This window comes from Vitis riparia, unplaced genomic scaffold (assembly GCF_004353265.1).
Source record: "Vitis riparia cultivar Riparia Gloire de Montpellier isolate 1030 unplaced genomic scaffold, EGFV_Vit.rip_1.0 scaffold470_pilon_pilon, whole genome shotgun sequence".
Lineage (NCBI taxonomy): Eukaryota > Viridiplantae > Streptophyta > Magnoliopsida > Vitales > Vitaceae > Vitis > Vitis riparia.
The window spans coordinates 268,960-294,188 of record NW_023269685.1 but is presented as its reverse complement, the minus strand read 5'-3'; the positions used below and the strand labels follow the sequence as shown (position 1 = coordinate 294,188).

General features: G+C 37.1%; 4 protein-coding genes and 1 pseudogene across 4 annotated transcripts; 1 reads left to right on the top strand and 4 right to left on the bottom strand.

The window, feature by feature from the left end:
• The first annotated feature begins 651 nt into the window (after positions 1–651).
• LOC117909931 (protein NOI4-like) lies at positions 652–1,311 on the top strand. The gene is made up of 2 exons (XM_034823980.1): positions 652–895; positions 1,002–1,311. The coding sequence occupies exons 1-2, from the start codon at positions 698–700 to the stop codon at positions 1,080–1,082; spliced, it is 279 nt and encodes a 92-aa protein (XP_034679871.1). The 5' UTR covers positions 652–697; the 3' UTR covers positions 1,083–1,311.
• A 608-nt stretch (positions 1,312–1,919) lies between these two features.
• Positions 1,920–4,945, bottom strand: LOC117909929 (zinc finger CCCH domain-containing protein 43-like). The gene is made up of 3 exons (XM_034823978.1): positions 4,868–4,945; positions 2,687–2,971; positions 1,920–2,375 (listed from the first exon to the last, which is right to left on the bottom strand). The coding sequence occupies exons 2-3, from the start codon at positions 2,933–2,935 to the stop codon at positions 2,157–2,159; spliced, it is 468 nt and encodes a 155-aa protein (XP_034679869.1). The 5' UTR covers positions 2,936–2,971; positions 4,868–4,945; the 3' UTR covers positions 1,920–2,156.
• Positions 3,866–5,411, bottom strand: LOC117909927 (zinc finger CCCH domain-containing protein 43-like). The gene is given in 5 exon segments (XM_034823976.1): positions 3,866–3,910; positions 4,868–4,896; positions 4,899–5,018; positions 5,021–5,141; positions 5,235–5,411. Coding segments are annotated over 5 exon segments (492 nt in total).
• A 2,625-nt stretch (positions 5,412–8,036) lies between these two features.
• LOC117909926 lies at positions 8,037–9,139 on the bottom strand (annotated as a pseudogene).
• A 1,131-nt stretch (positions 9,140–10,270) lies between these two features.
• LOC117909930 (lysine-specific demethylase REF6) lies at positions 10,271–24,372 on the bottom strand. Its single transcript, XM_034823979.1, is given in 19 exon segments — positions 10,271–10,382; positions 10,385–10,415; positions 10,417–10,445; positions 10,448–10,507; positions 10,510–10,572; positions 10,575–11,279; positions 11,282–11,392; positions 11,395–11,595; positions 11,598–11,612; positions 11,615–11,656; positions 11,659–11,667; positions 12,327–12,544; positions 12,546–12,822; positions 12,825–13,067; positions 16,984–17,690; positions 18,232–18,382; positions 18,502–18,569; positions 18,906–18,984; positions 23,275–24,372. Coding segments are annotated over 19 exon segments (3,957 nt in total). The 5' UTR covers positions 24,128–24,372; the 3' UTR covers positions 10,271–10,287.
• Positions 24,373–25,229: the final 857 nt, after the last annotated feature.

Here is a 25,229-nt window from a genome sequence, read left to right as displayed (position 1 = left end):
ACTCTTTGCAGTCTGTCCTCATCCTTGCCTAGGCATTTTGACTATTGGGTTTGAATTTCATATAGCACCCATAGGCTGGTGTCTGTGGGGGTATATGACATGTGTGCTCGCTAGTGTTTGGGCTGGAGCAGATGGATAGAAGATGGGATGTAAAAAAGAGTAGGGTTGGAGAAAAGAAAGGCGAGATAGAGAGACAGGAATGCATTTGAAACTGTGATCCTGGACCATTCATCTGAAAATCTGCAGCTCTAAGTACAAGTCATGACAGGAGAATAGGATTTGTGTCTCAGTTACTATCCTCGCCTGCACTTTTAGATGAACCCTTGTTGGATTGAGGTGTACCTACATCTAACTTGCAGTCAACACCGAAGGCCTTTCTTTAAAATGGTTGAGAGTAGTATTTCATTTTTATTATTATTATTATTGGAGAGTTATGTTTCCCTTCTTCATGTTCGAGTGTTCCTATTATTCATTATAGTTAATGGAGTGTGTATGGCTAGCTGTTGCATAAGAGTAACCAAGATTTTTTAGATAGATGCTTTTTGTGAAAACCACATATTTCAAGTGTACGCACCCCATTCCTTGTATTCTACATATGGTGATCAAGTTACTACAACTATGGACTAGTACATGTTATTGACATTTGCAGTGGATATTTTCAGGAATCAAACTAACCTAGTTTGGTTAAAATGTTCGCATGCAGCAGGACAGAGGTCGGCCATTGCCTAAATTTGGCGAGTGGGATGTGAACAACCCTGCCTCCGCTGAGGGATTTACAGTAATATTTAACAAGGCTAGAGATGAGAAGAAGACTAATGCTGCTGGGAACGTTGCATCACCACGAAGAAATGGTAATGGATATAAGCAAAACGAGGATTATCATTATTCACCAAAGGTATGACTTATTGCGGATACAGAATCATTGTTGATTCTTCTGGTTGTATTATAAGTGATTTGAAAGTCTTTCAGAGCCTAATTACTTTTTCAAAAATTGGATGCAGAGGAAGTGGTTTGCTGTGGTTGACCCCATACTTTCATACAGAGCCTTTAATCAGTATAACACGCATGGTATGATGTTATAATAATGGCGATTTCTGAAAGAACTTGTCTGTGTATGCAGCACACTGATGAGCATGGAGTGGTTTGTGATCTTTTTTTTTTTTTTTTTCTTCTCATAAACTTGTGCTTTATCCTGCTTCTTCTTTGCTTGTCATGCTTGCCACAGACCTAGACTCCGGGAGGAAAGTCATGGACAAATACACGAACCTTTTATTTGATGTTCACTAAGGAAATTTCTATTTCGTTTTTATAGATTCAACTTTACATTTCATAAATTTCTTGGAAGCATGATAATCATTTATCAACGAAAAAGCTATAAGACACTCCCATCTTTCTTCATATTGCCCAAAGAAAATTATGTTTCTATAAATGCATAGATGCAGATTCTTGATTTGAGTAAAACTTTAGATTAAAACTAATGGGGCAGTTTCTGTACTCCAATAAAACCCTAAGTTTGAAACTGTTTGGTAAAAAACAATTTTTTTTAGAATAGTTATTGTAAGTAGTTCTTACTTACTTTCAAAAAACAAAATAGAAATTCTGTATGAAAATTTAAATATAAAAAGTAGTTTATTTTTTACTACAAAAAAATTCTTGAAAGTACCTTAAAAGCTTGTTCTGAAAATATCTGTTCCCGGAGCAAAGTCAGCCAAAAATTCGATGTTTTTTCAAACTGGCAGGGAGCCTGGGTTGTATGGTTAGGGGGCGAACCTACAAACTGAAAATTTTGTTAATTTCTAAACTTAAGCTAAATTTTTGTTTATTTCTGAACTTCAGCTCTGCATGCTCTTCAATAAAAGAATACAAAATTGGTTACATTATCAGAAAAGGAAAGCTATGATGATGATACGAGAATAATATAGAATAATTTACACATCCTGATTTTGCTTAAGCTTTGTAGTAACATAACACGTTATAAAATTGCCATCCTTTGAAAAGCTTGTGGCAGCTTCAACTGAAGAGATAAATAGAAATTTTTTTTTTAAGTTTACAAGAGGAGAAAAAAACAAAAACGAAAAAAAAAAAAAAAAAAAACCCCAAAATCCTTGTTAACTAAATCCTTTAAAACATTAAGAAGCACCTTAATGCAAAAAGTCTTAGACAGGCTGCTGGATTAGAATCTCGTTTCCGTTCCCACTGCCAGGTCTGACCCCATCAGCAGTGACAGAGCCCCCAAAAGGTGGGGGCTGGTCTTGGCCAGACTCAGCTGAAGGGGCCGAGGCCGAGTTGCCATAATTTACTGGATGGTCAAATTTACAGGCAGGTCCGAACTTGCAAATGCCATAGCGGTTGTAGTGGGTGCAGATATTCTGATCCTGGGATAAACAACAAACCAAGCATAGCATAAGACTCTTTGGCATGCCACTTAGAGATAACAATCCTTAAGGACTAAAATCGACCCAAAATTCAGAAGGGCTTTGTTTCATTCATGAAGAAGATAAGCGATGCCTTTATTATCATCACAAAGATTCCACAGAATGATACGAATAATAGCATCTAATAGATAAGAATATTTTTTATTTTTTTGGTAGGTATCTAATAGATAAGAATATAGTTGTATGAAACCACCGCCCAAGTTTACATCTCCTTTCTTAAAAATGCACCGCCTAAAGAAGAATAAACTTACTGGTCTTAATGGCAGACCCTTGTCGCTGAGGGTGCATGGAGGTGACTTTGGAATTCGATTCTTTGGATGGTGATATTTGCATGCAGCCCTAAATTTGCAGTCCCCAGTCTTTAAGAAGTAAGAGCATTCAGGTTGACCAGGCCGTTCTGGAAAGTCTTCAATAAGCGATTGCTGTTGCTGTTGATGATGACCATATACATTGGCATCCGTTGCTGTATTGTTTATAACAAATGCTGGAGGGGGATGCATACTCCTTTCTGGTGGTGGTGGTGGATACAGAGGAGCCTTAACAAGCCACCAACACATAAATGTTCAGATATAATAAGCCAAAAACAGATGATGTTCTAAGACATAACTTTGGTGAGACACAACAGCAAAGTGATATGATCTTCTAGCAACAGTTTAACTTTGGTGAGAGAATTAATAAGGCAAAACCAATTTTTCCATGCACATTGCAAACCATGATGGAATTAATATTTATTAATATGTGAAAAACACTTAAATTCAAACCACTAATCATAATTGAGACTATCAGTGCAAGAAAAAAAGCTTAATTATTAGGATATTGCAGTTTTACGGTACATTTCTCTTTTTCTTATATATGTCGGATAAAGACAATAGTTTTTATCATTCGGCAAGACATTTTTACTTAAGGCGGCCTATTAAATAAATACAACTTAAAATATAAATAAATCCAATCTAGAAATTGTAATAAATAAAAATGAAACAAGGCCTTATTAATATAGAATTGGTACAGAAAAATTATTGAGCTAAAAATGAAATGCATAACTTCACAGGTCATGACTTTTCTTGATCGACTTAAGTTTTCCTAAGCATACATGTGGAAATTGGACAAAGTTTGAAGACTTGAATTTTCTAAATCAACCTTGTCCTGAACTATGCTACGCCGTTAAACAAAGTTAAGTGGACGGCTTAAAGATGAACAAAGGAAATGGCACTTGGTGAATTTGAAAACATGAAGTTATTATTACAAAAAGAGCTTACAAGTGGTAGATGTTTTCTAGTATTGATACTTTGGTGAAATGAAGGTCTCATCTATCTATAGGCACTCAAAGTACGACTAAAACCTTGAGGCTTCAAAAGATAAATCTACCATATTTTGTAGAGTTATTTTACCCTGTACAGAAATAATCTAGATGAGTCATCTGTGAAAGATTCTCAGAAGCTTTCAGAATGTTTCAACCATCTGAAGAAAACTTCAGCCTAAATGATCATTAGTAGATATGTCAGCAAAATTTGAGTAACTTGCCTTAATTCTAGAAAGCTCCTGCCAACTATAAATGCTCAAGTGAGGGCTCATGGCTAACAAGATTATTAATAGACAATAAATATAAACCATGCATCGGTAATTCTAAGAGAGGGATAGTTTTGTGGCAAGCTGCGAGCATAGCTCTAATTCAGGTTGTGTGGTGGGAAAGAAACGCAAGGATTTTCGAGGATAAAGCAAGGAATTCAGAGTTCCTTTGGGACTCTATTGTTTTCCTTGCTTCCCTTTGGGCTTTCTGTTCCAAGGCATTTAAGGGGACTCCCCTTAATGTGATTCAGTTGGATTGGATAGCGGTGTGTACTCCATAGGGATTGGTCCTTAGTGGGAGTTCGTTTGTTTTATGTGTATTTTCCTGTAATTTAGTTGTCTTTGGTGGGAGGATTTCTCATCCTTCTTCTTGTACTTCTTTTTATATTAATATATCTTTGTGGCGTTTCCAATCAAAAATAAATAAAATAAAATAAAATAAAATAAACCATGCATCTAAAATTTCAAATAACTGAACAGCCATGTTTACTATAATGATTAAATAGAAAACGGACACACAATGCAAGATAAATACAGACTAGATAAGGTCAAATCACACAGATACATACAGTATTAGACAAATAAAAACTCTATTAGACTGAACCAGAAAGGAAAGCTTTTGCTACTTCCAATGAGAATAGGAAGCTTTTAATTTTGATAATATATATTTCTAAAAGAATGCAAACAAAAGGGATTACAAAAAAACAAAAACAAATAACTAGGTGTCATTCCTATTTTCTTATTTTAAAAACAAAAGGCAGCAAGTGTATCCAAACAAAGATTAATCCAATTGTTCATATTGTTAGACTAATCCAATATCAGGACCCTTAGTCCATGATTATAGTACTTAAGAGCAGCATAAATACCTGATATCCATTCCATTCAGGATTTGGGGAGGAACACCTTGAGTTGGTGAAAACATAATAGGCACAAATGGAGCAGGCTCATTCAATGCTCTTGGTGAAGACCAAGATGCCATATTTGATTGTGATGCACCTTGTAATGGAACAGATCCCCATTTCCATATCCTGAAGGAGGTTCATATCCCCCTGCAGCTGTAGGATCAGGATGATTAAACCTGCAGTTTGCTCCATACTTGCATGAGCCAGTCCGCATGTAGTAGGGACACTCTTTCTCTCCCTGTAAGGAATCAAGAATCATGGCGCGAAGTTGCTTCTATAGAAATTGATTAACGAAACTAATTACATTCTCAAAGTGATACATAAGTAATACCATTCGGATTGGCAGGCCAAGAAAGTTGAGCTCTAGAACTGGAACTGCAGAAGGTTTAGCCTTCGTGTGATTATATCTACAAGCTTTTCCAAACTTACATCCCCCTGTCCTCAGGTAATACTGCAACAAACTCAAAAAGGGAACCGTAACACCAAAAGTACTATTACTAGTAAGCATGCATGATGAACCAACTTAAACAGTTTAATACAACACGAAAAAAAAAAACATGCCTCTGAAATCTAGAAATGTTGCTTTCTAGAAAAGGAATAGATAGCCTTAACAAAAACAACATACACAAGAGAAAAATGGCAATTTAGTCATTTAAAACTCTCATATCCCACACTATTTTTTGTAAATAACATTACTAGATAACAGTTGATGCAATATTCAACTATATGATAAAAAAATTTGACTTCAAACAGATGTGGATGCCTAAGCCATCCCAATTTATTTCATACTCAAATTAGAAAATGTCAACAGGGACTCAAAGCAATGCTAGAAGCCATGGACTGTAGGTCCTAGTCAGTGATTTTCAAATTATTCCTAAGCAAGTGTTAAAGATAAACGAATAAATTCTTTGGGACTGGGTTAGTGTTTATCGGGGAATCGTTCCTTATCGATGTTGGACTTTTTGAATTGTTTAGGCTCTAGGTAGGGCACAGTTGCTGTTTTTTGTGCCTTCGGGTCGTTTTTTGGCCTTTTGGCTTCTTTGAATACATCATGTAATGTATACCTTCCTGTTTTTTCTTTCATTGATGATACGATTTTTACTTTCCTATAAAAAAAAATAAAAAATTCAACAGTATCATCATTAAAATACATCAAACCTAGGTGTTGGACTTCTTCTGCTCTAATGGTTTCTCCTAATGCCATGGATATTGTAGTGATTATGCCAAACTTGGTAAATGGTATACCCATTTCTCAAAAGCATTCATTTAAGTTAGATTAAATTTTCACTACTACTTCTCTATATAAAAACCAGACTGAGGATTATTCTTTTAAGGAACAATATTAGGCAATAGATTTTCACAATTAACAAGCCACAATACAACCAGAAAAATTCTGTCCATGATTTTATGTGCATAACAGCCAACTATGCTGAACAGTTTTACTAGACAAACAAAGTCAGACAAGAAAGAAATGTGCTAACAATAATGCTTGCTAGTAAAAAGCAGCATTCCTCAGATTGTCATTTACATCATTGGCAGCCATGGCCAGAAGAGGTGTCAAAACATACCTAGGTAACAGTTCAGTTAGAAATGTAAATTATTCCATAACAGTTTCTCAAGTGGAAGCATAAAAGGAATTCAATTGCCAGCAACCCAGCTTTCTTTTTGTTTTTTTTTTTTTTATATAGGTAAGCAAACCAGTTTTCTTGTACAGTCATCTCAAGAATCACGGATTCTACTTGGCCATGCATGAGGTGTCTGCCTATAGTACCATCTAACATACTTGAGTGCTTAGATTAGGATCTACCATGCCACATCATTTTTTTCTTAGAGCTTTGCTAACCCTTTTAAGTCAGCGAAGAGGTCGATCCAACCATCAAAACAGCATTAAGACATACTAATGTTGCCTGTGTTTGTGTTAAACTATATAGACTGTGCTTAAAGGATATTTCCTCATACAGTGGATAAACTCTTTACAAAGCTATAAAAGCCTTCAATAACTAGGGTCTAAGAAGTTCTCTGCCGGATTCTAAGCATGTATTACAGTTTAATAGTTAAGTATTCATCCATAACAAATGTCACACCTAGTTGAATCTGTTCCAGATTAAAGGTGAATGTGCAAAGGAGTGAGATCGAAACATGGAAATTGTCACAGTTTGGCAGCATTTTTTTTTTTTTTTTAATAGTATCACAGTTTTGGCAGCATTGCTTGGGGATAAAGTGGGTAAATTGCCATCTTTGCCATTGAATGCTTCTTTTAAGTCTAAAGCTGTTTGAGACCAATGGTGGACATTTTGAGGGGAGACTTGCTACATTGAAGAGGCAATTTCTGTCTAGGAAGGGAGCTTAATCTAATTAGAATTACTTTATCCAGCTTGCTGTTTTATTTTATTTTGCCTTCCTCATTCTGGTCCCAGTTAGAGTTGATTGGGAAGACTGGAATTAATTTTCTTTAGAGGAAAGGTAGGAAGGAAAGAATACTTAATAGGTAAGGCTTCAGAGATTTGCAGATGAAAAAGATAGAATGTTATGAGAGTAAGGTTGCATAAGTTCATGGTTTGGGATGGATTCTTTTAGGTAGGTTGTTTGATATGCCTTACGGATGATGCTTGGTGTATGAGGGGGTTAATGCTAAATTTCTAAGATCCTTTGTCTTGGCAGCAGATCAAAATCCTTCACCAACTGTTAGAGCTTTCTGGGTGGGCAAGGTCATTGGATTCCCAAAGGTTTTTGCAAAGTTTCAGTAACTATGTGTTAGAGATGGTGGTACCTTTTATGACGTACATCTACAGATGAAGCTTAGGAGGTTCTTTTTCCCCTAGTCTTCACTAGTTAGGAGTTTTTGTGTCCCTCCCAAGGAATTATTTTGCTCAATCAGCTCCTTGGGGTAAAATTCTCACCATTGATCAGTTAATACAGATGAGAAAGGAAATTATGGCACAAGAAATAGTTTCAGATTGAAAAAATCTATCATGCCTTTCACAATAAAAATAATAATAATAAATTCACACATTGAACCGCTTTATGGATTGATGCTAGTTTATTTGCTTCAAAGCAGCTTAATACCAGCTGGAGGTAAATTATGTCATAAAACATCAAAAATTATATATAAAGAAAAGAGGCTACAAAAGAAGGTAATACTTGCATTCTGTTTGCCCTGGCCTTTCTGGAAATTCTTCCTTTTCCTTTTCCTTCACTTCTCCTTAGCAACCTTCAAAATAAGGATATGCAAAAAAGCCAGTAAACAAAATTCAGTAAACATAAATCATTTCCAATTATTCAAGACCAACAAAATCAATATTCAAATCCTAAAACAGCCAAAATTTCTTTATAAGCCTTTATAAGATGCTAGCACCTTAAAAGGAATAGCTTTCAGTGTCACATCTACAGCTTCATTTTTACCCTTAATTTAATTTGAACTGTCAAACTAATCGACGCCAACAGATGAACAAAACCTGCGCTACAAAACTAAAAGAGAAATGATCCAACTCAAATTCATCAATCTACACTAAAGAGAAAAATGATCTAACTCAAATTCATCAATCATCAGACTACTCCTTAACTGGAAAACTATCTTCAACAAACATAAATGTTCATCTTCTGCAACCAGTCAAAAATCCCTTTAACAAACTGCCACCTAACTGATCAATCTATACGTAAGTGAGAAAACTAATATTTATCATTCGCCACATTCAGAAAATATAAACAGAAACTGCGCCGATCTCAACCGAAACAATCCATAAAACAGTCAAAGTCAATCTACAAAAGATACCTGGTTCTTCCTTCTAATCGGGTGATTGAACTTGCAATTGGATCCAAACTTACACGTCCCAGTCCGAAGATAAAAGGAACAGTCCACGCATCCGGCCTCACCGGATACTGAAACCTGGCACTCTTGTCATCCTTGGCCGCCGATTCGTCCTCAAGATTCTCGCACTGCTCCTCCTCATCATCACTTGCTTTCACCTCACCGTTGGATTCACTCTCCTCATCCTCCTCCTTCTCCTCCTCCCTCTCCTCCAAAGCGAGAGATTCAAAAACAGGCTCATGTTGCTCCAAAGCGAGATTCAACACAGGCTCATGTTGCTCCAAAGCGAGAGATTCAACAACAGGCTCATGTTGCTCCAAAGCGAGAGATTCAACAACAGGCTCATGTTGCTCCAAAGCGAGAGATTCAACAACAGGCTCGTGTTGCTCCAACACTAGAGACAGGAATTCCTGGTTGAGCTTCTCACATCAGGCTGGGGAGGAGACGAAGGCCGGAGCCCTAACCCTAACTCATCTTCATTGGGAATTGAAACGGTGTTTTCAGAGCCGTCCATTCTCCCTCCACATTTCAAAACCCTAATTATGGAGGAAGAGAGAGAGAGAGAGAGAAAGCCCCCTTTTTTTTGGTGTGAAGAAATGTAAGAGATGAGCGAGGGGCGAAGAGAGAACAAAAAGCGGAGAAAAAAGGTGTTACTTTTTGCAGTTACATTTTTTTTTTTTTTTTAATATCGAAGAAGAATAATACGTATTTGTGTAGTAGAAATAAATAAACAAAAGCAAGGAGGGGGGGGTGAAACGTAGGTGGGCGAGAAGAGAGAGAGAGATGATGGACGTGTAAGAATCTGAACAGAGGAATGGCCAATTGAAATGAGCCAACAGTTATGTACTGTGTTCCGTACAACGCGTTTTCTTTCAAACAAGTCCCTCCCTTTCTACCTGGGCAGTGACGTCATGTCCATTTCCAAATTTAGTATTTGATTGGCTATTTTCTTGTAACAATGAGTGTGGAATCGTAAAATATCCACGCAAAATAGTAGAGAAAATATTTTTAAAGCTGTCTCCGCTAAAAGAGTTAGTGATTTTAAATGACAAAAGGTCCTTAAACCTTCCCAACAGGCCTAAAGAATCCATTTCCATGCTGGGGAACTCAAAAAAACTAGACTACCACCAAATAATAGCAAGAGGCCCACCATCAGAAATCGGTTAGAGGTCTCCTCCCTGACGGCCTACAATGAATCCAGCGTGGGCGTGCCCTGTGAAACCTGAGCATGAGTTGGAAGCCTTTTAATGGAATTAGAATACATCTCTGACCTGCACAATAGAATCCTCAGTTTGATCTAATGGATGAGGGGGAACAGGTAATTTCAAGACTCCAAGCAATTGCTCTGGTTGAACTAAATAAAAATGGGCCCAATGAAGACCCAGGACAAAAGAGATTTTAGCTGTTAAAAAGGAGAAGAAAAATTACAGGGGAAAACCTAACACTAACTTTGAACCTAGGCCTAACCCTGTCAATGGAACAACAGTTTCACTAACCCCCACCCCAGCCCACCAATTCCCATGTAAATTACATCCCTCCTTTTTAATTATCCACCCCCTGTTTTTCTTTCAAACTTTTATCCTCTGGCCTTCTTTGCAGAATGACCAGTCTTCCGCTTGTGACGACTGAAGTCGGATACAAATCTGAACGTTTGCCCACAGCCTGCCTCGGGCAAATGTAAGGCCGGGCGCCTGTGTGAACCCTTGATGTGCTCTGTCCTAGCCCACGCCCACTGAATGTCATCTTGCAGCCCTTCCAGGGACACTTGAGGGGACGATCATCAATGTGGACTCGCGATGCTGCACTAAGTATTTGTGCGAGAAGAACTTCTTTCCACACCCCTTCACTGGACAGATGTTCTTTTATGCAATGCCAGCTCTGGCTTCGAGCTGAAACTCATGGTGCACCCTTCCATGTCACACTGGTACTCTTCTTCCTCGTCTTGTATCTTTGCATTGTTGTGGTTGCCTGGTGCCTTGGCTGCTGGAGCTTTCTTTGCCTTTTTCCTACCTGATATGTTCTTGGCACCTACTTCTGAGTCACTTTGGTATTCTTCCTCCTCCCTCATCTTAAAGCTAGCTGGAGCCTTCAGGACAGGAGTTTTCTTCACCTTTCTCCTACCTGTTTGCTTCTTTACTACTGGTTTGGCTTCCAACTCTTTGGGAGGTTTTGGGTTTCTCCTCCGGAGGCGTGTGCTTGGTCCACCTTCCAGCTCATCTTCAACATAAGAATCAAACTCTCTGGCGCTTTGCTCACAACTGTTCCGACGCCGAGGAGTCTCTTGTTTCACTTGCTTGCTTCTAAGAATCCTTGTCCGCTGCTGATGAGAATTATCATCCGGTGCATCATCTGAATCACTAACCGGATCTTCTCTCTCTGGACGATTGGCTTTCTTAGTTGATCCATTCTCTACCATCATTTTCCTCTTCCTACCAGACTTTCTGGGTGCAGAGCTTGTTTCAGCTTTCCGGCTACTTTCTGATTTTCTCTCAGGCTTCTCATCAGGCTTTTTTACCCAAACATGGAAGTTTCTATCTTCCTCTTGTTCTTCAGGATCCTTTTGTGCTAGAAGGGATGAACTTGATTTGACATCCAAACTTTCCCACACCATTTCCCTGCCACTACAATCTTTTTCTGCTTGCCAGGCCCTCTCCCATAAACATCAGGTGCTGTGGATGAGTAGCCGAACTGCGCCCAAATACATTGTATATAACAGAGTTGTATGGCATCTGCTTAATATAGAGAGGAGAGCGGCTCAGATTAGCACTGTAATAGAGATTGACACCCAACTTTACAGCCCAGTCGCCATTTCCAGGTATGCATTCCTCACTATCCAAAGCTGATTGAATCATCTCACCATCCTCTTTAGTTGCATCTCTGTACACAAATCATTCCAGAGATATCTATTCCAAGATCTTCTGCCACTAATTTTGCTTCAGCCTCCACCTTGGATAATCTGCAAATTTATTTCCAAATCATGAACGATTAGAGGGACCCATAAAAAACATGTAAAATCAATGATAAGAGATTTCACCATTTATATCAGATATGGATAAATAAGTCAATTACAAGCTGACACAAAGAATGAAAAGATAGAGAGGGTGGGCGGGGGAATATTAATAAGTGAAGGACAGCAATTCTATCAAAAGCAGAAAATGCTTTTAAGTTTTCACACATGGTATATGCCAGATCATTTTAATTGTTTCTTTACTTAACCAGCTGTTATACCACTCAATAATTCACACAAGTTCAGGGTGAGTAATGTTAGATCATATGTAAAGTAAATGAGCCTTCCACCCATGCAAGGAAGACAATAATACCACCACCTAGCATAGATTCATCTCTTCAGCCAATACTTATAGAAATATCCCCTTACAGAACTGAGATCACCCCATTTATTAATATAATAAAATTCACATACCACAAGGTAAATTGAAGATTATCACTACAAACTTCTTGTGTTCCCTCTATTCATAAATAATAATCAAACATTCTTTGCTTTTCATGTCTGATTAAGCTTTATACGCACAAGGTCATTTACAAAGAAAGAGAAACAATAGGGAGAATATCCATACAATATAAGAAGTATTGAGCATAAATGATATTTTATCATACCTGGATGGCAAAGTAGCAACATATTCACTCCACCTATTGGACGAAGTTGCTGCTCTACTTCTACAGCATGCTCAAGACAGAAGACATGAATTCTAGAATAATCTTCATCAGATCTTGGAGCAAATGACATGTTTGTATTCTCTACTGGGACAATGGCATTGCTAAACTTTGCTCTTTCAGCATCATGGCCAACTGGGGAATATTGGAAGTGGCCATGATATGGCTAATGGATCTCTAAATATACCTTCTGAACTATTTGATTCAGTAGAAGCAAGATTATCTGCTTCCAACTCCACAGAACAATCAGAAGCATGATGACTTCTGTCCTTGAAATTTGATCTTTCATGTATATTATTTGCATAAGAATCAACAATCTGCAGAGGAACTTCATCCCCACAAACAAGCCTTGAAAAAGAGAGACTCTCACCCCTGGTTGCACCAGCATAATGGTCCCGCTTAATAGAAGGCAATCCATTATTATCACATTGAAATTTGCTTCCAACAAACAGTTTCTTGGGCTAATTTCATCAGTATAGACAGGAATATCTGGCTCAAGCTGATCTTCCTCGGAATCAGACGAATTGGCATAAGTTAAGGCTAATAGACCAAGAGCAGAAGTGTTTTCCTGTGTTTCAGTATTTGAAACCACTTCATTATTTTGATCTGCCGTTTGAATCTGATAATTAGCAGACTGAATAGGGACATCAAATAAAGCATTTGGAACCCGCTTTCTCATCCATCCTGTATTCAAAAAACAAAAATGTGTGAGTTTAAACCAAGAACCTGCCAAACAAGAATAGACAAACATAGATGTTAGCAGAAAGTTATGCAGGTTGAATGCAACAATGAATTTATGCAACATAATGAGCGGTCTGAGTCAATTATGAAATTTATACAATCTCATTCAGACTGCAAAATTTATGATCAATAATTCCATAACCAAAAGAAAGGTATTGTAAGGCAACTTAGCAGTCAATTACCATGATATGAGGTTAACATCAAAACCGAACTTCTCCACTGGTTAATTGTATGAGAGAGTGGGGGGGAACTATTTAGCTTTTTCCTCTCTTCTGCAACAAGTGGGAAGGAGACATTTCATGGCAATGTTAACATTGATATGGATTTATAGCGCTGCTCTTGTAGAGAGGACTTCTGGTTCCTCCACCATTTTCTCATGCTAATGATGCGCTAAGTGAGGGAGAGAGGTTTTACATTGGTGTCAGTTTATTTGGTTGTCTGCATTAAAATAAACCTCATTTATTACTATTTGTTTTCCTCCAAAGACAATGTAAATTCTTATGCTTCTGCTCTACTTAGAAAATACAACCTAATCCCTTTAGTTTTAGATTCAAAATGCCAAGGTGGCCTTGCTAGTTCACCCTCCTCAAGGTTACAAGCCTATCAAAGGATTAAAACCTATCTCCAAAATAAGGGAAACGAAAACAAAAGAACTTAGCAAATTGAGGAACAGAAATTGACTAGACCAGTTGGTAGTTAAGTATGATACAATGGAAAATGACAGAAAGGACACACACGCACAAAAGGGGACAAAGAGTTGCAATGTAGATGTAAGGATGAAAATATCGGTTTTCACATATATATTAGTAGTTGGATTTTATGGATATATTGGGAAATTTTGATAAAAAAATAATGATAAAAAATGATCAAAATTCATGGAATGTTAGGGAAAACTCCAAAAAAATGATAAAAAAAATACAATAATACATACATTGAAGTAGTTTTAAGGAAGAAATTTATATATGTATAATAAATTTATAATATTAGGCAATAATATACCAAATTTGAAATCACATTAGTAGTAAAATAATAATATGTTTAGTTTGAATATATTGAAGGATATAAAAAAAATGTTTATATATATAAGTATTTTTATTTAAAATAAAATATGTTATTTATAAATTTATATTCATCCTATAATTAATTACTACAAAAAAGATATCATAAGATAATTTAAAATTAACTCATTTATAATATATATATATATATCTGTGTGTGTGTGTGTGTGTGTGTGTGTGTGTGACTTGGTAGTGTGCATTTTGGTGCGAGATTTTTAATATCCTAGAGATAATGAATTCCACATCAAAAATGGGATACAAAACATAGTCTTATTTAATAAGGCAGTTCCATATGAGCATTCAAAACTCATTGTTGGGTTGGGCTTCGCTAGAGCTAGTCACATGTGGGCTTTGCTTGATTCATCTCTACCAGCCCATTATTACAATAATAAATTTTGACATTAAATGAGAAAAAGAAAAGTGGTGCCAAGGCTGATGTGGCAATGAAAAATCAGCAAAAAATCAAAATATCGGTAAATATCATAATATCACCAATAAATCGGCGAAAAATTGCATGATCAACATTTCCCTCCCATTGATCATGTCAAGCCCAACCAATAAGCAATTTTTCGATGAAATATCAGCGATATATAGCAATACTTTCATCCTTGCTAAGATGACAGAGGTGGAAAGATGAAATTATTAAAAGTAATACCTAAAAGAGTGGTCATCTTATCAAGTGGGATGTTGTTTGTAGGCCAAAGGAGTTGGGAGATTTGGGATTTGAGAAGACTTCCTTGAGAAATAATGCTCTTTTAGGAAAATGGTTTTGGAGGTTCCCTAGGGAAATGAGTGGTCTTTGGCATAAGGTTATTATGAGTATTTATGGAACACATCCTAATGGATGGGACGCCAACATAGTGGTTAGATGGTCACACGGATGTCCTTGGAAGGCTATTGTTCAAGTTTTTCAGGATTTCCCCCCATATATCCGCCTAGTGGTAGGGAATGGGAAGAGAATCTGTTTTTGGGAAGATCTATGGTGGGGTAACCAACTTTTGTGCTCTCAATTCCCTAGTTTTGATAAGAGTTATTTATGTGAAAAACCTCACTATCTCAATTGCCCTTGGCAATTCCTATCCACTCTCTTGGAATTTTAATTTTCGTCGTAATCTCACTAATACAAAAATTGTACTCCTTCAAGACACTCATGTCCTCCCTTAGTTCAGTGCATTTTTCTCCTTCTATAGCAGATTCAAGAGCTTGGTCTTTATCCTCATCAAGCTTGTTTACAATTAAATCTTTTTTCTTGGCCTTGTCAAATTTCTCAAATCCTATCTTGTTCCTTCTGACTAAGTTTTTGTAGAGATCAAAAGCCCCTTCAAAGATTAAGGCCCTTGCTTGGTTAGTAGTACATGGGAAGGTAAACACCAATGACAAGCTACAATTGAGAAGACCCTATAAATCCCTTTGTCCTCAGTGGTGCATTCTATGCAAAGGAAATGAAGAATCGATTGACCACATTTTTCTTCATTGCCCTTTAACTATTGGGTTTTGGCACAAGCTCTTCAATCTAGCAGGGTTGGATTGGGTTCCACCAAAGAGTATTGAGGACATGATGATTGTTGCAATTAAATCTTTAGAGGCAAGATACTTTGGCAAATCGCTTGTCTCACTTTGTTGTGGATTGTGTGGCAAGAGTAAAACGCTAGGTTTTTTGAGGATAAGGGGAGATCGGAAGGAATGATATGGGATTTACTTCATTTATATTCCTATCTATGGGCCTCTTGTACTGCTGCTTTTAGAGGAGTTCCTCTTAGTGTTTTAAAACTCAACTAGACTGCAATTTGTGATTCAAAAGTTTGAGATAATTGGGGATTATCTTTGTATATAGTTTTCTATAGAGGGGTGTATTCTTACTTTGATTAGATTCTGTATTTTGAGGAAAGGACCTCTCATCCTTCTCTTGTATCTTTGCTACTATTAACACATATTTCTTGATTTCTGATTAAAACAAAAAAAAAATACAGAAACCAAATTTTAAAGTTATGCAGAGAGTAGAGAGAGAGAGAGGGTATCAAAAAAATGAGCAAAAGAGACAAATGAAATTATCAGAAGTAATACCCAAAAGATATAGAAACCTGATTTGAAAAGTTAAACAGAGATAGACATAAGGTAGAAAGATGATTATCACAAGTAGTATTCAAAAGACATAAAAGCCTGATTTTGAAGGTTGAGCAGATCCAATGTTGGGGGATTTAACTACTACAAGGTAGATTAAATTTTAAAACAATGGAATCAGTGTGTGTATATGATGAAAGGAGTACAAAACTAAAGGATTTACATAATATGATGATGTGTAAAGCAAATGTAGGGGATACTTCCCAACCCCACCCTCCAAGCTCCAACAAAAAGGATTAAGGACTTGATGGTCGAAGCCACAAGAAATTAAGTCTATAGCACAGACAGTTCAACCAGGAGCCATGGGCAAGAATAATAGATGCAATAGTACACTAAATCAATAAACTGTGAGGCTACCTCTGGTCTAGCATAATGCTAAATTGCACAAATCACAGGATAATAGTCATTTGATGTATAAATTCCTTTCCCTGGGCCACCTAACAGTAAATTCAACATCATCATTTTTTTTTTTTTTGATGAGTAAATTCAACATCATTATGATCATGAATGAGCCAAATCCCAGAGATCTGGCCTAATGCGCAAGCATGGCCCCATCAATATCAATGCAAGATTGATGTGGTTACTTGCAGAATATAAACAAAGAAAAGTTCTACTTTACCACAATGTAAGATAAAATCAAACAAGCCAATAACAAAAGAATGCTTCATTATAAAACCTACCTGAACAGGAATTCAGCTCAGAATTGTGCACATCCCCACTGACACCAGTGAAATCCTCATTTGCCACTCCAGAAGGACCAGAACCAACAATCCAATCGTTAAAGAAGCTACAATCAGCTGACATTAGGTATCTTGCTGCTGCTTCTCTTGGTTGAATCAAAGCAACGCAAGCAAAACTCAAAATCCCACATGTGACACATGAAAATAATGCTTGATCTGACAACCCATCCCCATGAGAGATACTTTCAATTTTAGTCTCCATGTTTTGTGTCTGAGAAGTCAAAGCACTGCCATTATCATTTCCATGTGATAAATGGAGCTTGTCCCTATCACATGAAGAAGCAAATTTTCCTTTCACTGAATAGAAACCCCTCAAGTGCTCAAAGTCATGATTCATTCCCATGTCACTATCATCAGATACTATACTTTTTGAGGTTTTCATTGCTTCCTCCAGATTGCATAAACCAAGGGATAACCTAGGTTTTACCCTTGATGAAGATCCAACACGTAAATTTGGGCAAACAGAGATATCAGAAGATCTTTTGGGAAGAAGTACAATTGAGGACCCCTTTCCAAGAATATGAAGCAGGTCATTGTTTTGCATTATATTCTGCACAAACAGCTCCTTGACCACTGTTTCTCCTTCACCCCTCTTCTTATCCTTGAGTCGAGAACTCCGTGGTTCAACACTTATGCTCATGGGGATCCTGCACAAAAAAATAAAGGGAAAAAAAGAGATGCTATATGTTATAACAACTAATTTTATCATCAATTCGCATTCTAATGCAAGTTTCTTGTCATAGGAGTGTCAAAAATGCAAAATTTTCAAAATATAGGAAGTACTTGGGATTTCAGTCCAGTTAAAATTACATGCAAAAAGAAAGTATAGCACTGAGATAAATAGAAATTTTGCACAATTTATAAAATGGATTCACAAGCCATGCTTATGTTCATGAAATGTTCCAAACAGCATGAAAGTGAATAAAGTAGGGAAGGGACACTCTACTCTAGACCACAAATTTTTATCAATATAATATAAAACTCATTCAATAAACTGCAACAACCTTATGCAAAAACACGATAATTGAATATAGCAGTACTTAAAAAGGAGTCCAGTGCCTCCTAGCTTGAACATGACTAGTTTGAAAAAGCAGAATCGATTAGCAAAGCAAATAAGAAAGATGTTGGTGGAATAATACAGCTACTACAATTTTTGTAAGGAAATTTAACAATAATCAGGGAACAAACCTTGAACATAATGCTAATGCAAGATCATAAAGCAACTGGAAATGAGACACCATGGGAGGATAATTGATTGAAGCTCTACGAATTGCAGCATCTTTTGCAACCCTCAACCATTCAGGAGTGGCAATATTTGCTGCCTCCCCACAATTAAACCCTGCTTGCCAAAAAAATCAAGTCAATTAAATAAGAATCCCCATTAATAATAATAATAACAACAACAATAAAAACAATTACAACATGAAGAAAACAAATTGAAATTTAAAATTTTCTCACCATGGCTGAAGCCTGAATGGTAGGCTCTTGGGAAAGTGACAACGAACTCTCCAGGGTTTTGTACCAACCTGGTTTTGAAGCAAATCACAAGGTAAGAAAACATAAAGATGTATCCTAGCCACAGCTCAGGACATTAAACGTATGTTACAAGCAATTTCAATAGAGAATGAATCATAGCAAAAATACGGTTATTGTATGTTTAGTTCTGCAATATATTGCCTTTACAACTGTTTCTTGAGTCCTTCCATAAGCAGGTCACCTGCTTTTTGTAGGAATCACTTAGCCAACTGCATCATATACTCTAGATGTCATGACAAGTAATTCCTGCTTCAAATGCAACTACTGCACTTTGAACCAAACCAAAATAAATGAGAAATAGAACTTGACAGTGCTGAAGGCATTACCTGCAGCATGGAATCCCTGCACTAACAAATACTTCAGGTGACATGACAGTGGTCTTCTCACCAAGAACTGCAAAAGTGACTGAAACAAACAGAAAGAAAGGTTAGCTGACCATCCTTCTCACATAATCAACCATTATAGCTAATAATATGCACAAGGAAGAGAAGAACATAAAATGGAAGTCTAGATTGTTCACTAATATATTGGGGGGAAAAATCCAAAACTCATTCAGGTTCATACAGTTTATTTATTTATTTGATAGGTGTTCATACAGTTCATGTCTTTTTTTTTTAGGTAAAAGCAATTGTATTAAAAGCGCCTAAAACGCGCCTAAAGTATTCACAATATATACAAGACCAAAAAAGGGAGGGATCCACAAAAAAACAACACCCTCACTTCACTTACAGCCCAATCAATCAATAAAGTCAAATAAAGACAAAGTGCTAGACCCTAAATGAACCCTGACCCACTTCAAAAGCACGTACATGAAGGAGCGTAAAATAGCATGGTCTCTCAAGTCTGAATCTTCAAAGGCTCTTCAATTCCTCTCTTTCCAAATGGTCCAAAATAAGTATAAATGAGTTGCTCTCCACGCCTTCTTCCTTCTCTTCCCAATAAAGGATCCTTGTCAGTTAAGAAGGGCATCCTTGATCGAGAAAGGCATTACCCATTGGACATTAAAAAGAGAAAGGATGAGGTGCCACAACCACAACAAGGTCACATTTGGACACTGGACAAGGATATGGTTTGTTGACTCCTCTTCATTTTTACACAAATAACATCTGCTTGGAAGACACCAACCCCTCCTTTTTAGCTAATCTAGAGTTAAAAATTTTCTCAAACTACTTCCCAAGCAAAAACTAACTCTCATCAAGACCAAAGGATTTCACACAATACCTAATGGGAAACCTTTTAGAGAGCGCCCTACTAGGGAGTAGTAAAAGGACTTCACTGTAAAGGTGCCTCCCTTTGTTACCCACTAAGCCATGACATCCTCAACACCACTTCTAATCACTTGCCCTTGCATCCTATTAAGCAACTCTTCCACCTCTCCCAATTCTCAATCATTTATTGTCTTGTCAAAACCTGGTTCCAACAACCCCCTTCCCCACCCTATTCCCACATTTGGTTTACCCAAGCTTCTTTATCAATGGCGATTAAAAACAACTCTACAAAATCCAGTGCCAGAGTATCCTCCCCACACAACCTATCCTTTCAAAACCTCACCCTCCTACCATTTCCTACCCTAAAAACAACCCTATTGTTGAATTCTTTCCACCCATTCCAGATAACCTTCCAAAGGCCCACCCCATAACCTTCCCTTGAAAGTCAAGAACACCACCCCGCTTCTTCCTCTCCATACTTCCCTACAATCACCAAATTCCACAAAGCCTCATTCTCATAAGCAAATCCCCAACTCCATTTTCCAAGGAGGGCTTTGTTCAAAGTAGACAACTTCCTAATCCCTAGAAAACTTCCACTAAATGAGGCTTTCTTTGGAGCTCTCCTCCCCACCAAAAGGAAATCTCTTTGAAGCTTCTCCAATCTAAGGCTCAGCCTATGTGGGATCACAAATAAAGACATAGTAGATTAGTAGAACTAGATAAAGTACTCTTGATTAAAGTAAATCTCCCTCATTTTGATAAATATTGTCTTTTCCTCATAGCGAGTCTTTTTTGAAATCTTTCCTCCACTACATCCCAAATAGGTAAAGACTTGAAGGAAGCGCCCAAAGGTAGGCCCGGATAAGTAGAAGGGAGAGAACCCACCACCCCAACCAACTCTTCTGCATTAGAAACCTCTCCCACGAGGATTAACTCACTCTTATCCAAAATAATTTTAAGATCAAAAATCGCCTCAAACCACATGAAAGCCCAACTCAAAGCCTCCAAATGCTCCTTATCTAAGTCACAAAAAATCAATGTATTGTTAGCAAAAAGAAGATGGGACACTACCATACCCTCTCCTCTCCCACCAGCTAAGAAACCCTTAATGAAGCCACCCTCCATAGCCCTCTTTAAAATACTAGAGAACACCTCCGTTGCAAAAATAAAGAGAAAAAGGGAAAGAGGATCTCCTCGTCTTAGACCTCTAGAACTTTAAAAGAAACATGTAGGAGTCCCATTAATCAGAACTGAAAACCGAGTTGAGGATATGCACCACTTCATCTACCTTACCCATTTTGCCCCAAAGCTCATTTTTTCCAAGACTGCTGATAAGAATCCCCAATTCACATGGTCATAGGCCTTCTCGATATCCATTTTGCAAATAACCCCCCTTTTTGAGCTTTTCAACCTTACGTCTAGCACCTCATTTGCTATAAGAACAGCATCCAAGATTTGTCTTCCCTCCACAAAAGCGTGTTAGGAGTTTGAGATCACTCTCCCGACGACTCTTTTTAGGATGTTAGCCAAAACTATGGCTAGAATCTTATAAAGGCTCCCCACTAAACTAATGGGACGAAAGTCCCTCAAATCCTCTGCACCCCCTTTCTTAGGAATAAGCACAATAAAAGTGGCATTAAGGCTTCTCTCAAAGTGACCCAAATCTTGGAACTCGGCAAAGAAATGTTATTTATTCTATACAAACTAAAACACATGACAAAAGGAACATGTGTGGTACATATCTAATATTAGATGTAATAGAAACTAAAAATTTCTCCAAAAAAAATTTGAAAAAAAAAAAAAAAAGGTTTAAGTGCAAGAATGTGTTCAATATGGAACCATGGAGTTTATCTTTCACTAAAATTTATGTTCATAATTTTCTTTATGTTGTTTTTATATTAATTTTTTTGGTAATGCCAATTTAGTAAATATATAAGTGATTAAAGGAAGATTTATTGGAAGACTAGATAGTAAAATTTTACCTTTATAATGCTCTCATTTTAAAAACAATTATTTTCGCAGATACATGACATAATATTGCATTCACTACATTGCACCATCAAGTATACTATTATTGCAAAGCAAATAGGGTGAGTGTGGTTTCAAACCCTCTTCACATTTGGGCCAATATCATAGCTCAAGTGGTGAAGGGTTAGGATCCAGTTATAAAGGTTCCATGTTTGAGTCCTGGTAGGGACCAAAAAAAAAAAAAGTTTATCCGTCAAAAATTTAAATAAAATATAAACCAATTACTGCAAATCTCATGAGGAGCGAAACTGTCCAATTCATCATGCCTCTTTAAACCTCCTTACTACTGTTTATCCTCTACCACTTACTTGAAATTGTAAATGCATACATATGGTATGCATTACTAAACTCTAGCCTGCCATTGACAAAAATAATATAAAAAAATTCAGCAGTTACTTCCTCTTTCTATTTTTCTAGCAACTCATGTGTACATCACCACCTTAACTAGCATCAGACTTCTTGGAAATAATAATATTGCAAGATAAGAATTTGGAGTAATACTTAAATTAGCTCAACCAATCTGTTTCCAATTAACTTCAACTAACATCAAAAGTAGCTGGTAAGAGGTACCACTCATTTGTAGCAAAAGGAAACTTAAAAAACCACTGAAGTGCTGCAACCCCTGTTCTATAATTTCCTCAAGAAAAAAGAGAGAAAATAGAAGCAGTTGTTTCCAGCATTTTTCCAGTGTACTAAAAATGCTCTTTATCCAACCAAAAAATTAAAAAAGAAAAAAAATAAAAAATAAAAAAGATGCCGATTGCCTCATGAGAAAAGGAACCTCCAATGTGTAGGTACTGAAGATAGATGTTGCATCAGTAACTTTCTCAAGGTGAAATTCTGCATACCTTGCTCATAAAGGAGCAAGCCACTAAAAATATAAATAAATAAATCAAAGGGACCAACTAGAATATTCACATAAACCACATCCTAAGCTTCTAACTACAAAGGATAAAATCTGTTTTGAATAAATATAAGGTATGTGAAGAACACCCTTATGACAGAAACAATGGAGCCAATCCTCCAATATAGTTCTCCACTGGTTCACTCAAACCCTTAACCTAATTTTTTTATCAATCTCTCACTTCAAGCTTCAAGTGCAGTTTAAACGTGATTTCAACACAAGTTCATAAATGAAGCAATATCTATGCATACCAAAAATCCAGGAAAGACCTACTCAACTATTGCCATTCCTGAACTTTATACTTTCCAGCCACAAACATTCATGACACTAATTCTTGCTTCCCACATCCTCACAACTACTTCATCAACAATGCCCTCATGGAACAATGATTAAAATAAGCAAATTTTGTGACCAGCCATAGCAATTTGGCCAAAGATAACTATGAAATCAAACACACAACATATTACGAACATGAAATAAAGCATTTCCCAGCACAAAATGGCAGAAACGAAAACAGAGGAATCCCAATTTTAATAGATGTAGCTCTGAACTCACCCAGAGGATTGATCTCTCCTCCATAACCATGAACCCTAACCACTTCCTCAAAAGCAACTGCAGCTTCCCTAGGCACACCATACCATGTCTTTCCCGCTCCCATATGCAAATAGTTCAAACTGTGCAAATCATGATCCTCCACATGCCAAGCAAACCAGCTGAACATCATTGCAACATACACCATAGGTGAAGTGACTCCTGGTATCTCCTCCTTCATGAACCTCAATAATGACCCCTTTGCCCTAGAAATCCCCCTCATATTCCACGCAGTCTCACCTACAGTCACTGCCTCCCCTGCTTCGCGCCACTTCTTAGAACTAACCGGCACAAACGCCGAACCAGGCATGTCATTCGCATATTCAACGGAAAAGGGTTTGTCCACAGAAGCCTTCCAGAAAAGGGTTTCGATTTCCAGAGCCGAAAGTGGCTTTTTTGAGCTCTTCTTCAAGTAATTCTTCTCGAACGCCCTAGCTTTGGCCTCAAATTCCTGAAATGTGTAGTATTCGCCGCTCTGCCACACCGGTTTCTTCACCGGCCGGGGCTTCCGGGGGCAGAACCCGACCTGCTGCTGCCGAGTGGTGAATGTGGGAGCGGATTTAGGGTTGGAGCTCGCAGCACGATTCGCCAAAGAGCGGGTCAGGTTTGCAATTGCAGTCTTCTTCGGCGGCGGAGGTACCGGAGGCACGATTTTGCAGATTCCATACCTGGAGGCCTCTTTCTCGATCTTGAAAATGTAGGAGATAGGATCTTGAAACTCGGCTAGGGTTGGGTGGTACTCTGGAGCCAGAGGCAGGGTTTTCAACCATGAAAACACTTCTGGATTTGGCTCAGCTGCTACTGTCGTTGACGCCATTGAGGGAACGCTAACTGTGAACGAGATTTGGATCTCTCATTTCAAGCTCCATTGTCGACTCTGAGTGGCCAAGCAGACGAGTGCCTCTTCAGATTCCCTCCCACCATTTCCCCCTTTTGTTTTCTATTTCTATTTTTTTTTTTTTTTTCTTTTTCTTTTCTTTTCCCTTCTTTTCTTTTCCTCTGCTTTCTACCAAACAGAGGAGAGAAAATGGTGAATAGGCAGAGGAGGGGGCAACTGTGAGAGATGGGTGAGAGTGGACATGTGAGTGGGGGGGTAGGGGGGTTTTATTCTGGTTTTGGGTTAACACTTCAAAAATGACACTGTATTTCACGATATTTTACTGTTTTGCCATTCAATCTTTGAAGTGACATGCCAATGGTTTTTGGGTTGGTGCACACTTAATTGCGCTTTTTTACTTAAAAATTTAACTTTATTCAAATAATCTAAATTTTTTTATAATTAAAAAATTATATTCCTTTACTCCATTTTTCCTATGTAGATACGGTTGATTCGGATTAATAAATTAATAAAGCATGTCATTAAATTCATAATTGAGTAAGAGAGAGTCAACTATCTTCTAAAACTTAATAAGATATATATATATAGACAAGTGGAACAATCAAAATAGATTGAATACAAACAAATTTTTAAAATTTTAATCTTTTTTCCCCACTTTTAAAATGTATACATCAATTTCTCGTAAATTTATAATTAAATCATGTCTGCCTAATTTAAACATTATTTAAATTTAACTCGACTTTTTACACATTTTATTTATTTCTTCTAAATTAAGTCAATTTTTAATTTATATATTATTTTTAATCCTCTAAAAGCTATTAATCAAACGTTATTATCATATGAATTATATAATAAATCAAAATAAGTTAACAATAATAAATTTAATTTCAAAGAAACACGTTGTAGTAAACAAGTTTGACAATTGTATTCATATCGATAAGTAAGGACGTGCATCACACGTACGGTTTGCAAATATTTTTTATAATATGAAGTAAAATTTCAAGGATCAATCAAAAAGGCTATACTATACATGTGTAGCACATTTTAGTCTTATAATTTGATTGATTAGATGCTAAACCAC

Bases quoted from the DNA above. Each gene is read 5' to 3' on its own strand.
- LOC117909931 (XM_034823980.1), top strand. From the start codon at position 698: ATGCAGCAGGACAGAGGTCGGCCATTGCCTAAATTTGGCGAGTGGGAT. The intron at 896-1,001 runs GTATGACTTATT...AATTGGATGCAG, and splicing joins ATTATCATTATTCACCAAAG to AGGAAGTGGTTTGCTGTGGT.
- LOC117909929 (XM_034823978.1), bottom strand. From the start codon at position 2,935: ATGCATCCCCCTCCAGCATTTGTTATAAACAATACAGCAACGGATGCC. The intron at 2,376-2,686 runs GTAAGTTTATTC...TGTTTATCCCAG, and splicing joins AGGGTCTGCCATTAAGACCA to GATCAGAATATCTGCACCCA.